This window comes from Aptenodytes forsteri, unplaced genomic scaffold (genome assembly GCF_000699145.1).
Source record: "Aptenodytes forsteri isolate BGI_AS27 unplaced genomic scaffold, ASM69914v1 Scaffold687, whole genome shotgun sequence".
Taxonomy (NCBI): domain Eukaryota; kingdom Metazoa; phylum Chordata; class Aves; order Sphenisciformes; family Spheniscidae; genus Aptenodytes; species Aptenodytes forsteri.
Genome location: NW_008794708.1, coordinates 159565 through 172818, shown reverse-complemented (window position 1 = coordinate 172818; position 13254 = coordinate 159565). Strand labels below are relative to the sequence as shown.

At 56.2% G+C, this 13254-nt stretch overlaps 1 protein-coding gene across 1 annotated transcript in view; it reads left to right on the top strand.

Moving 5' to 3' along the window:
* Nucleotides 1–13254, top strand: part of WIZ (widely interspaced zinc finger motifs) — a 57755-nt gene that overhangs the window by 31270 nt on the left and 13231 nt on the right. Inside the window, exons 3-4 of the mRNA XM_019470590.1 lie at nucleotides 1188–3727; nucleotides 3953–4318. Of these exons, the coding sequence (XP_019326135.1) occupies nucleotides 1188–3727; nucleotides 3953–4318 (2906 nt within the window). The remainder of the gene's footprint in view (nucleotides 1–1187; nucleotides 3728–3952; nucleotides 4319–13254) is intronic.

Here is a 13254-nt window from a genome sequence, read left to right as displayed (position 1 = left end):
GGGCCCGGTTCAGAAGCCTAAATGGGGGGATCTGGTGCCATTGGAGGCTCTCTGCTTCCCCACCGAGTCTCTCGCCACCCCAGCAGAAGGGCTTGAGGCTCTTGTAGAACCTGTCTCATAACTGTTGGTCCCGTGCAGGTATCTCCAATCCCTCGAGGCATCTCGGAGAACATCAAGTGCCTCTGTTGCACCCTCATGGCCCTCACCATGTCCCTCCTTCCAGGAGAAAGCCTCCAAGCCCAACGTAGGAATTCCAAAACCACTGGGCTGGGACTGCCCACGGGTGTGCTCGGCCCCTCTCTAACACCCAACACGTCTTCAGTGCCGTGGTGGTACCAGCAGCACCCGTCTGAGTGGCATGGGGCCAGCCAGTCCCGCTGTAGAGCTCACCCCATGGAGGCTCATGTTCTCCAGCTGCTTGATGTGGGGTCTTCCCAGCTTTGGGATCCTTGCTGAGGGTTTGGAAGAGGATGGGGAGGAACCACCTCGATCCCACTGTGGCTTGAGGTCTCTGCACAGGCAAGAAAGACTTCCCGCTCCTGCTGTGGAGAGGGATCACCCAGGGACTTCCATTTAATCATGGAGACGAACCATCCTTTGGTCCCAGAGACCTTTGGAATGGTCCACGTTGACACTTAAATCTGTTTTTGTGCAACTTTGAAGAGCTCGTTGGCCTGTTCTTTGGCCTGATAGTGACAAGCGTCATTGTTAAGAGCAAATATCCCTGTCGGGCTGGGTAAAAAGGAGGCGATAAGGTGTCCGAGCATCCCGAGGAGTTAGCAAGGGAAAGGGAAGGAGAAGCAGAGAGGGGGGTGGAGCAAGGGAAAGGTGACTTCTGGCCCATGGCAGGAACTGGGGACGTGGTGATGGGAACCCAACGCTCCTTTTCTGCCTGGCACGAACGTGGAAGAGCCACCGTAGGGAGCAGCTACAGCCATCGCTGCAATGGGCTTGGAGCAAGCCCAGAAGAAGATGCAGAAATTATTCTAGCTGCGCGTGGCCAAGGGCTTGTTTTTGTGCCAAGTCTTTAACAATTTGGGCGATATGGGAGTCACCGTGAAATTCCCAGCCTGTGTTATGCTGTAACACCACGTAGGCTCGCTCTGGTTCCACGACAGCCCTTTTGTAAATGGAAATGTTTGTATTATCCCGTTAACCAGTTATTGACTCTCAAAACTTACTTGCAGCTCCACGAATGAAGAGCATTTGGAGTTCAAGAAGGCTTTGTACAGAACGGATGCCAGGAGCTCCCTAGACCTGCGAAACATGACCGTGTCCGGCAGCGTCACCTGGGACACCTCCGCCCTGGAGACGAGAGCGGGCGACGGGAGAGAAGAAAGCACTTTAGAGAGACTCTCTGGCTTGAAGGACTCGAAGGACGTGCGGTGCGTGAAGGAGTCGGCGTTTGCCGTGGAGCCCCAGGTTGTAAATACTGTGCAGGTGGATCCTGAGCAACTGGAGAGCGACTCCGAGGACCTGGATGGTGGCAAGGCGGCAGCAGAGACGCCCAGCCCTTGTGCGGGGGCATCGGTTGGCGGCGGGGAAGAGAAATATCTTAAAAATGAACCAAAGCAACTTGAAGGCCTCAGCAAAGAGCACTTAGATAAAAGCAAGAGAGGAATCCAGAGGGTCGACTGGATTTCTAGACCCAACAAAAGCCCAAGTCCTCACTACAAAGACATAAGCAAGCCGACAGATGTAGCAACCAACTTGCCCTTTCGGGGACAGGCTGTGCGTGAAGTGCCTCCTCCGCTGACTCCGACGGTGTTCAGAAAAACGCTAAACCCTGTCCTCGGCAAGTCCAAATCCCTGGAGAGCTCCTCGTCCCACAGGAAGGGGCTGATGGTCAACTCGGACTTGGGCGAGATCAACCCTGTCAACGTGGCCGACTGGACAATACAGAAGCCGGGTCTTCAGCTCGGCGCGGACCTTGCCGTCGGCAAACAGTCCTGGACGGTAAATGCCGAAGACTCGGTGGAGCGGATCCCACTGATGTCTCTGGAGCCTGCTCCCTGCAGCTCCTACGACATCGAGATGAGGCCCTACGTGTGCAGCGTCTTGCTGGAGGAGCAGGGGAAGGAGGAGCTGGGTCCGGAGGAGGACCCTACGGTGTACACCTGCATCGAGTGCAGCATTTACTTCAAGAAGAAGGAACACTTGATGGATCACATGCTCCAGCATAATCGTGGACCAGGGAGGGACCAAGACAGAGATGCTTTGGGAGGGCAGTGTCAGTTCTGCTGCAATGAGTGCGGATGGGCCTTTGGAGACCCCACGTCCTTGGAGCAGCACAAAAGGCTCCACCAAGAGTCTAGGGAAAAAATTATCGAAGAGATCCAGAAGTTGAACGAGTTTCCAGACGAAGGTCGGGAAGCCCGGCTCCAGTGCCCCAAGTGTGTCTTTGGTACAAACTCCTCCAAGATCTTTGTCCAGCACGCCAAGATGCACGTCAAGGAGAGGAAGGACCAAGGGGCAAAGAACATGAATCTCTTCGGAAGCGCGGGCAGCGGAGAAATACGGGATAGCCCCGTGCACGGCATCTACAAACACTTCAAACCAAATGAACACGTGTCCCTGCAGATGCAGGTACCACCTCAAGGCAGTGGCAAAGGGCTCAGCACCTGTATGCTCTGCAGCTTCCCGGCCCCCAACGAGAACGTCCTCAAGGACCACATGAAATACGCCCATTCCCACCTCTCCTGGGACACGGAGGTGTACGAGGATGATCCCAATCAACCGGGAACTAGCAGAGATGCCTACAGCCCGGCCAGGCCAGGCCGGTTTGCAGACACGGATTATTTCGGCAAAGCAGACCGGCTCTTCCCTCCACCTCACCGAGAAAGCACATCGCATTACGAAGGGGTCCACGGTTTTGCCGTAACTCACCCGAGACTCGACAAAAGCAACGGGGCTAGTAAAAAGGACTACCAGACACCAGGGTTTCATGCCAGGAAAGCAGCTCCGTACGCTGCCCCGCATAAAAACCTGGGCTTGTCCGGTTTTCCCTCCGCTAAAGCTTATTCCCAGTTTGCTCTGCAGCAGCTGAAAAAAAAAGCAGCAGCTCAGCACCTTGAAGGAGAAGGCGATGGTCTCAGGAGCCACCCGATGGGGCTGGAAGAGCTCAGGCACAAGTGGGTGTTGGCCAACGATGCTGGGAGCATGGAGGAGGAGATCTCTGTAAGCACAGAAATGGATTTGAGCGAGAACAGAGGCATCAAGCCCGTCACCATCCCTCAAGCTGCCTTGGACCTCAAGAGGACGTTCAGAGACACCTTGAAAGCCACGGACTCTTCGATAGCTTCGGAGGAGCAGCAGCAGCAGTTGCGGAAGATGGTCCCCATCGTCCTCCTGGAGGAGGTGAACCTGCACCCCAAGGCGACGAAGCGGCCCCGGGGGAAGCCGCTCAAGAAGAAAACACCACTCCCTTCCCGGGAATTCATGATGGAAGAGCCCCTTCCCTTGGATATGCTCCTACTGGATTCTCCTCTGGAGGGTCCTCTGGAGCTCGATGACCTCTTGGACTCCGACTCGCCCATGCTGAAGAACGAGGAGAGGAAATGTCCCTACTGCCCAGACCGGTTTCACAACGGGATCGGGCTGGCGAACCACGTGCGGGGCCACCTCAATAGGGTGGGGGTGAGCTACAACGTCCGTCACTTCATCTCAGCGGAAGAAGTGAAAGCTATTGAGCAAAAATTTTCCTTCCAAAAGAAGAAGAAAAAAGGTAGTATGTATTCAATTCACTGTGCTTTCTATTTTCTTGTTTTAAATCGGTGGGGTTTTCTCCTCCCATCGAGAATTGGGTACGTATGGTACTGTGGTCAACCTGAACCGTGGTGGCCACGGCACAACCGGTGGCGTGCGGTTGTCTCGGGTGCAATAAACTCCCCCCTCGGAGGCCTGATCCAAGGGTTTCGGCGGCGGCGCTGACTGTCTGTCCTTCTTTCCGCAGTTGCAAACTTCGACCCGAGTACTTTCAGCCTGATGCGGTGCGAATTCTGCGGGGCCGGTTTCGACACGCGAGCGGGTCTCTCCAGCCATGCCAGAGCCCACCTGAGAGACTTTGGTATTACCAACTGGGAACTCACCATCTCACCCATTAACATCCTCAAGGAGCTGTTGGCCAACTCATCGGAGCATCCGATGCTGCAAGCGGCGATGGGAGCGGAGCCCTCGTCCCCGAGCCGAGAGAGGGAAGCTCACGGCTTCGTGCCTCGCAAGAGCATGACCCCCATGTCCGAGTGCAGCATTCCACGGTCTCCTCTGTCCCCGTTCCCCCCGTCCTGGGGAGATGAGTCCCTGCAGTCCTACAGAGACGGTAAGTGTCCCCGAACGCCCCCGTGCAAGCCAGAAACCCTTTTGATAACCCCAAACCGTCGCATCCTGCTGAACAGAGCCTTGCTGGAGGCGGGGTATTTATAGGGAAGGGTTTAGTCGGCGTAACCTGGTGTTGATTTATCCGTCTCCATCGTTGACGCTCTGTGTCCTGTGAAATCTGATGCTGGCTTGGGGCAGATGGATGGAGATGCCGGCAGATGAAAGAGCCGGGCAAGTGCGGTCTCTCGAGGGGTGGATGGAGGGGACGCATCCCACCGGGGAGCTGTGCTTTGGACGTTCGGGCTTTGTCATGTAAAAAGTGTCATGTTTAGGAACGAGGTTTCCATCGGGGGGAAACCCCTAAAGCTTCGCAAATCACAGGGCAGAGCGTGGCTGGAGGGAAGGAGAAGAGCGTGGTCGCTGGTACCGGTCCATGCTGGCAGTGCTCGGCCACGCAGAAGGCAGGATGCGACCTCTGGTCCGGGCGGGGAGCTGTGTTCATCCCTCGGCTGCTTATTTTCCGTAGGTGTTACGTTACCGTGGGGGGAGCGTAAATGCTCCTTCCCAAATGGATTTGGGTCTGAGCTGGTCCCCCTCCGTCAGTGGAGCTCCAAATTATTCGCCCGGGATCATCGGTTCCAGAGCAGAGCCCGTCCCAAACAGCTTCCAGGTTTCCCCTGCAAAGCTCCAAAAAACTGAGTTCGCACCAAAACCTTTGCAACGTACCATTTCCCCCAAAGACTAAAAACTTGCTCGCGCATTAGGAAAAACCAACCACCTACTGGCCCCTGGCGCTTCTGGCAGCGTCTTGAAGTCCTTGAAGCAGCTTCTCGCTAGGTTCCGCTCAGCCTGATCCTACGTTTAGGTACATCCCTGCAGCGAGAAGCGATCTGGTTTTAATTGAAATATGAAAGAGCCTGTGATCCCGGCTCGCCAGACTGCTCCACGTGCCTGGCTGCAATTTGGAACGAGTCTTGAGCGTACCGAACACAAATTAAAATACGAACAAACCCAAACTCTTCTTTCTTGGCGTGGCAAACCTTGGAGGATGAATAGCTACCAGCCCGGGGTGGCGGCTGATGCCAACGAGAGGCGTTTTGGAGGGCTCAGCTGAGTTTCTGCTGCCAGGGGCTGGATGCTCCTGCTGACTGTGACTATCGCTCGGTAATTTTTAGGTCTCCCGGTGCCCAAAATTCGCTGGCACGAGCCGTTACAGATAGCACCGCCGTTTTAAAAACTAGGGCTCGTGTATTTTGTAGTTACAAAGGGTGGAAAGCGTTTCGGTGAAGAAAGGGTGCGGCCACCCTTCAGTAACGACCGCCCATCGGAGAAGAGATTAATGCCGTTCTTACCACGGCAGATCTGATATCGAATGTCCCCAATGTGAAGTTTTGGGGGCAGGGGGAAGAAAAATGGGTCACGTCTTGAAATACGACCTCGCTTATCGGTTTGGGCAACGTCACTCAAGTTTTTTCAGCGTGTGGTGTTGGCCCGGGGCTGTGCCCATCTCCAGCTGCCTTGAAACGCCGGTTCAAGGTGGGAGAAATCGGGTCGGGAATTGTCCTTCTAGGTAAAAGTAGTTGAATTAGAGCTTAATTCTGGTCCGCTTCAGCATCGTATTTAAACCCGGATAAGGTTGAGGACGGACACGTGGGATGAGGCGGAGGGCGAGCGTGACCCGCACAAGAGCAAGAGCTCAAACACCCCCTTAAGCCGCGCTCCTGGATTTAAACTCGCGTGCTCCGTATTTCCTTACGAGTCGTGTCTTTGGGGGACAATGCCAAGAAAACAGGTAAATTTTTGGAAAGCTTAAAAAACCCCGGCCCAGCAACCTGTTGCGTGACCAAAGCACGCACAGCGGATCCTGTGGAGATAGCCGTCGGTGGACGGCTTTTGTATTTAAATCCAAGCCTGAAGTCTCTTAGTTACGCTCCCAAGCTCGTGGAGACGACTCTCCGTGAGTCGAAACCCTCCTTCTTTTGCTTCCAGCCCGAAACGACGCTTTCGGGGCGCTCTGGCTTCGTGCTGAAAGTATCTGTCGCAACCCGATTTAAGAATGAAGTGGCGCCCGTTGCGTTGCAATATTTATTTAACTCCCGCTCTGGGTACGGCTGCGGGGAAGCAGCTGAGCAAACAGTGAAGCGGGTTTGGAGATGGGGGATGCCGAATCTGTAGCCGGGAGGATTTTAGCCGGGGTTGGCGGGGTTTTTTTGTTTGTTTTTTGGGGGGTTTTGGGGGGTTTTTTTAAGCCCGCTTGTCCCCGTGTCTCTTCAAATCACTCGTGAGACGTGCGAGAGCTCGAGCGAGCTGCCCGCTTCTTGTGCGGATCTTTGCGGCCACGCGAAAAGCTCGACGGCTGCTCCCAGGCCGGAGCGGAGGAGCTGCCTTAAGGGCACCTGCTTAGTGTTAACGTCCTCTGCTAGTGTGTTATGCTAATTCCGTCATTTATAGAGGGTTTTAAGCAACGCTAACGAGATAAAGGCCCGTTAGCAAGTTATAATGGCAGGAGGATCTCGTGAAAAGGCGGCGGTGGCACCGCACCAGACCTGGCGACGTCTCCGCCGGTGGCTCCGTGTCGGGGGTGCCGGCAGCCCCGTGCCGTGGGAGCAGCGATGCTGCTCGCGCCCCGGGACGATGTCGCAGCTCAGCGTCTGCAGGCAGCTCTCCGCGAACCGCTTCCTGCTTCCTTCCTCTCCGCTTCCAGACGCGTGAACTGCCAGAAGGTCTCTGCCGGCGTTGCAAGATGCCTCTCGAGCTGTTAAGAGCTAAGAATATCGGTAGACCCTTAACCGAAACCCTCCGTCGCGGGGGCAGGCAGGGAGAAATCCCCTTTTTGGGGAGCGTTTCGTGAACCGTTTTCTGTGCCGGCTGCGGTTCATGGTTTCTAACGAGGCTGCAGCGAGAAACGAAGGCGGAGGATTCGGCCCCGACTGCCGGGAGATTGATTCAATGAGCATGGTGGTGCTTCTCCGTTCTTGGGCTTGTAATCAAATCACGGCAAGACCTGAGCATCTCTGTCCTCGAGGGGCGAAGTTTCCCTTCCCGGAGCTGCTCGCAGGTGGGATGCGGAGAAGAAACGAACAGCGGCGTCGGGAAAGGGCTGTGGGTTTAACACGCGCTCGCTCTGCCCGTGAACGGAGCGGGAGAGCTGGCTTGGCTCTTGCTGGTCTCATACCCTTGGCTGCTTGTTTAAAAGCAAAACAAAAAAAAAAAAACCCTCTTTAAGCAAAACTAAAAGTCAAAGGGAGGAAGTAGGTGTTTGGGTCTGCGGCGAGAACTTGAACTTGGCTGCGCTGGTTGTTTAGATGGGAGCGTTTGTGGTAAAAACAGGATGTTTTGAGATACCGGGGGGATCTCGGAGGTTACCTGTTCCCTCCCGCCGCTTCCAAGCAAGTCCACGGTACCTAAACCAACCTGAACTTGGCTGCTCCGGGCTCTGACGGAGACTCCACCGCTGCCCTTGGCACCCACGCTGCCGTCACCAGCCCTCACCCTTAGAAAGCAGATGGGGTCTTTGGTGGTTTTAGTATCTAAATCCATTGCTGTTCATTTTACCCGCAGTAAGCAAAGACAACAGTTTATGCTCTTCCGTAGACCCAGATCTTTCAACTTCCCCTTTTTGGTCGTGATTTTAGGCCCTCGATCGTTCGCGATTCCCTCCCCGATTAGGTCTGAACCCTCCCTGAAGTGCCGCGCTCAACGTCGGACGCGTCCCGGCTGCAGCGCTGCGGAGAGCAGGAGGGTTATCTCAGCTCTTGCCCATCCCGGGACGGGCTGTGACGTAGCCAGGGGTTGCAACATTCACTCTGGTTTGGTTTTGAACAGCTTAAAAGTCTGAAAACCTTCCCTCCCCCCCGCCCCCGCCAGCCCTTTTCCACGAGACCACTGGCTCCTGAGCTGTCCCCAGTGGAGTTGGTGGCTTCTCCGGGGAGGTCCCTGCGCCCAGCGGGGGCTTTCCCCGCCCGTTGCGACGGGCGAAGGTGTGCCCCGCTGCTGCAACCGCCTCCTTAAAGCCCGGCTTTGGCTCGTTAGCGAGGCTGTTTGTGTATCTCCTGGCACCGAACCTATTGGCAGCCGCCTTGGGGAACACGTGGCGCTTCTTGGCAGGCGTTAGGAAGCGTTGAGGCGATTGCATCCTCCTCAAAACGGCTCGCAGCTCTCCTTCCTCGTAGCCCGCCTCGCCTTGCTCTGTCCGCCAGACGGCTTTCGCGGGGTTGGCACCGTCATCCTCCATTCTTCTTCTCCCCCCCTTTTTTTCCTCCCCCAGATTTAACTCCCCATGGTCTTTCTTACCGTCCCAAACCACGAGGTCTTCTGCTAGACCTGGATTTCTCCTCTCGATCCGCTCCTGTGCAGCGACAGTGACGTTTCACCCCGTCTAGGAAGAGGAGCAAATGTTTGTTTGCCGGTTGGCCTTTCACCCCACGCGGAGCCGGAGACGACAGGGTCTGTCCTTCCTTCTGGAGCACATCTGATGTAGCACAGGTTTTGAGGAGGAGGAGGAGAGGGTCGGTTGAACGGCATGAGCTTCAGGAATGATTCTCCAACTCCTCCATCTGCCGCTTGCTCGCGTTGAGCCCCCAGATGAGGACTCAGAAGTGGGGCTTGCCCCTACCACGCCCGAGGTCCTGCCTTAGCTGAAGTGTCTCCTCCCTCTCTAGAGCACAGTTTTCAGAACGAAAGGAACATTCTTAGAATCTCCTGGGTTGGAAGAGACCCACGAGGATCATCAAGCCCAACTCCTGACTCCACGCAGGGCAACCTAAAAGTTAAAGCCTACCTCTAAGAGCGTTCTCCAAACACTTCTTGAACACCGACAGGCTTGGGGCCATGACCTCATCCCTGGGGAGCTCGTTCCAGTGCTTGACCACCCTCTCCATGAAGAACTCTTTCCTAACGGCCAATCTGAACTTCCCCCGACGCAACTTTAAGCCCTTCCCTATCACCAGACGCCTGAGAGAAGAGATCAGCACCTCCCTCGCCGTTCCCCATCACAAAGAAGTTGCAGACAGCAACGAGGTCACCCCTCAGTCTCCTCTCGTCCAGGCTGACCAACCCTGGTATCCTCAGCCGCTCCTCACAAGCCCTCTACTCCTTTCGCCACCTCTGCTGCCCTCCTTTGGACACGTTCTAATATTTTCTTACGTCCTTCTTAGATTGTGGAGCCCCAAAGCACCCACGGGACTCAAGGTGAGGCCACACCAAGGCATGGGACAACGGCGGCTTTCGACCGGTTCGCTATACCGTGCCAGGATACGGGTGGCCCTTTTGGCCACGAGGGCACGCGGTTGACTCCCGCCGAGCTTCCCGTCAACCAAAAGCCCCAGATCCCTCTCTGCGGGGCTGCGCTCCAGGACACGTGGAGAACAGAGAGCTCCTTCCAGTGGACGACGAGTGTCAAGGGCTCCAAAATTGATTTTAGGGGTGTGCAAGGGGGAACCCTGGTGTGGTCCGCTCGGAGAGCCAAGCGGGCAGAGACCCCACAGCCGCTTCGATTCCTCCCCCCCGCCTCTTTTTATCCAGGGTGTGCGAGCCAGGAGGAGCCCGTGACTTTGTGGTGCCTGGGATGGGGACAACCACAGCCCGAGCCTCGGCAAGAGGCTGGAGGAGATCAGGAGGGCAAGGCTCTTCCACCAGCTCAACTAGGGCTGGAAGAGGACGTTCATTGTAGATTTTATGGGTTGTTTTTTTTTTTTTTAAGCCTCATTTCTTCCTCGACGCTTTGACTTGAGAGCGAAGACCTCGGCGCAGCTCAGCAGCGGCTCCGATTTCCATCCTGACCTTTGCTTCCTCTGGTTAATTGTGGTTGCCCTCCACGAAGGAACCGAGACGCTTTGTGGACGCGGCCTTTCGTCCTCCCTTCCGCCGAGGAGCACGCCCGCGCGTCCCGTGGCGGGCTGCGTTCATCGCAGATGAATGGAGGTTAGAAAAAAAACCTTCTGGAGGTCCGTACCTGACCCCGGCTGCCAGCAAGGCCAGCTTCAAAGCCAGGTCAGGTTGCTCAGGGCCGTGTCCCGTTGAGTTTGGAGAGGGTTAGAGGTGCCACCACCTCTCTCCCGGGTTAACGTGCCCCGAGGACCCTCCTCGTGTTACGGTTCTCGGGTCACGCTCTCCTTTTGTGTCGGCTTTTCTGATTGATTTATTTTTTTTTTTCCTTCCCCTCCCTGCGTGCTCGTTCTGCGCTCACCCGCAGCCTGACCTACTTTCCGCCGTCTTTTGATTCCTTTCTCGAGTTTCAGGTTATTGAAAAGCTCACGTTGGCCGCCTCCTTCCCTTCCCTCCTTCCCCTGCACGGGGATAACACGGGCCGTTGCCCTTGATATTGTCTTTTCTCCCGGTCTCTGAAGATTTCTGATGGTAGGCAGCGCCGCAGGGAGGCCGGACGTCGGTTTTTAGCCTGAATTTGAGCTCCGTTTTCACCGCTGCTGATCTATGGCCACAGGAGACGGCGTGAAATCTCTCAGCCAGGTCTTCCAGCGCGGGAATCGTGGAGTGAGGATCCCCGGGGGGCAGCACTCGAAGGCAGATGGTCGCAATAACCTATTTCGGCCTTGGCAATCAAGGATAGAAATCGTCCCTTTCCTAATGTTTTTGGGAGGCCCTGGTTTGTAACTGCTGGAGAAGGGGGTGTTGCAGGGGGGGGAGCTCCGAGTCGGGATGACCCGGGGAGACCCATGGATCCTGCGACCACGTCGGGTCCCAAACCAGCCTCCGCATGCCAGCAGGATATCCGCGGAGAAAGGAACAGCATCTCGTAATTTCTCCTCTCCCCGTTAAATTTCGGTGAGCTCCTGCGCCTGCCACAGCGATTCCTCATGACCTCCCAGTCCTGATAGTGGTTTTTCTCCAGCTCCTTTAAGCCAAGGAGAGGTTTTATGTCTTACCACCCCGGTAGAGAAAGAAGTGAGGAACTTTAGGCGCAGTTCGTTAGCAGGCTGTCCTCCTCGGCAGAGCCAGCGAGGGGAAGCGCCGTGTTTGAAATGATTCGATAGCTCAGAAGCGCGACAGAGAGCTGGCGAAACCCCCTTGGCAAGGAATCGGCTCGCAGAGAGCTCTGGACGCTGTAGGCTGGCCAGCAGAGACAGATGCTTTCATCCTCACCCCAGACGGAGCCCGTTAGCAAGCCAGCGATCGGGCAGTCCTGCCCCTCCCGGCGTTTCCCGTGCCCCTTGTTGCCTTCGCTGGATCTTCTTCGGGAAGATTTGGTTCAAATTTGGGGGATCGTTTTCTCAGACCCCAGCTGAGCTCTGCAGCTCGAAAGCGGCACCGGCTGCTCCACGGATCATCCCGTCAAGCCGGGTTAAAGCAGCAGGTTGTCCGACGGGAGCCTTTTTCCAGGTGCGATGGGGTTGTCGGCCGCTACGAGGGGCTTTTCGCTCCCGTCTTCGAAGCGTGGTTTGTTGAGAATTAGCGTGAGGATGCTTCACGGGTGTTTGAGGACTCGTGAATCTCTGTGCTGCCCCGCAGATGTGAGCACGTGTCACCTCAGCAGCCGAAAGCTGCCAGGATGAGACCCTCCGTGCTGTGACTGCACGGAGACCAGAGCCCCTGGGGACCTCTGGTTACCGCTGCAGGCTTTGAAACTCCCTAAAAATGTCAGGATTTGGCCCATCGTGGCTTCTTTAGCCTCGCAGAAGCTGGTTAATCTGGCAGAAGCTGGATTAACCATCTACCCGCCCCTTTTTAAGCTGCCTGAGATGCAAAAGTAAGTAGGAATTTGAACGTCCAAAGCTTCCCCATGCTGAAAACCCAAGTGTCCGGTGTGGCTCTGGTTCTGTTTTAGCTGTGGCTCTCGCGGGCTCTCTCCTCTTCCCCCACTGCCTCTTCTGGGTTCGGTTTCGTTTATGCGCTCTGGGAACGGCAGGCAGGTTTGCCATCGCACGTGGGTTTTCCTGGTGTAATTACGGACCGAATCGGCTGGCTTTGAACGCGTGTTTTCAAGTCGTAAGCTCAGAAACTGTAAGGAAACGCTTGTGGCCGCGTTGGGACTCTGCTTGTCCTTCGCCGGGGAGGTGAGGAGGAGGATGGGGCTGAGCAGAACCCGTCCAAGGTAACGATTACACGCTCCGTCTTTCTCTATTTCTATTTTGGGCTCCATAAGTAACTTTTATTTGCCCGTAAGTTCCTTCGGTTAGAGCCAGCTTCCTCATCCTATTGTGCCGGGAGTGGATGGGGACGGTTCCGGCAGGGATCGGTCACCTCCGCTCACCGCTGAGGTTAACGCCCTGCGCTTGTTACGGTTGCTTTGCGATCCAGGTGGATTTTGTTTCCAAGTCCGGGTGGATTTTGGTTTCCTACGCCTGTTTCCACCACTTTCCCTTCTCCTCCTCCTCCTCCTCCTCCTCCTCACGCCGCGCTCCGGCAGCGTTTCCCTTTTCCGATAGGACTCGTCGTTGCTGCTCTTCGCCTCGGGCAGCGCGTGGCTGCGTCTCCCTTCGCAGGGCTCGCTCTCTCCCAACACCTGCTGTAGTTTTGGAATAGCTCTTGCCAAAAACTCGGAATTCTCAGCTGGTTCCGGTAGCGCTTGTCGGTCTGTTTAGGAGCGGGGCTTTCGGGGAGGCTTTGCTGCCGCTGTCCCTTTGGGTCTGAAGCCGTGCTCAGGCCGTTATTTGTAACCCCTGCTTTGGGGAGGGGTGGCAGTGCCGTAGGAGATGGCTGATGTCCCCATATCCCTCCTCTGGACGGCGAATTGCGTCTCTTTTGCTTTTTATTGGAGTGGTTTGAATAGAAACCCCCTCCCTGTGGCAACCCGGGCTGTGGCCAGAGGCTGGGGGGGGGAACAGGGACGGAGAAACCCTTGGGTGGCCTTTTCCATCTCCGTAGGTGTCGGGGTGGTGCTTGACCTGGGTGGTCCCGTCCTCTGGGGAACGGGCCTGGGCTGGGGCCAGCCCCGGACGAGCGGCGTTGGGAGGGGGAGAGCCCCCTTAGGTGAGGGGG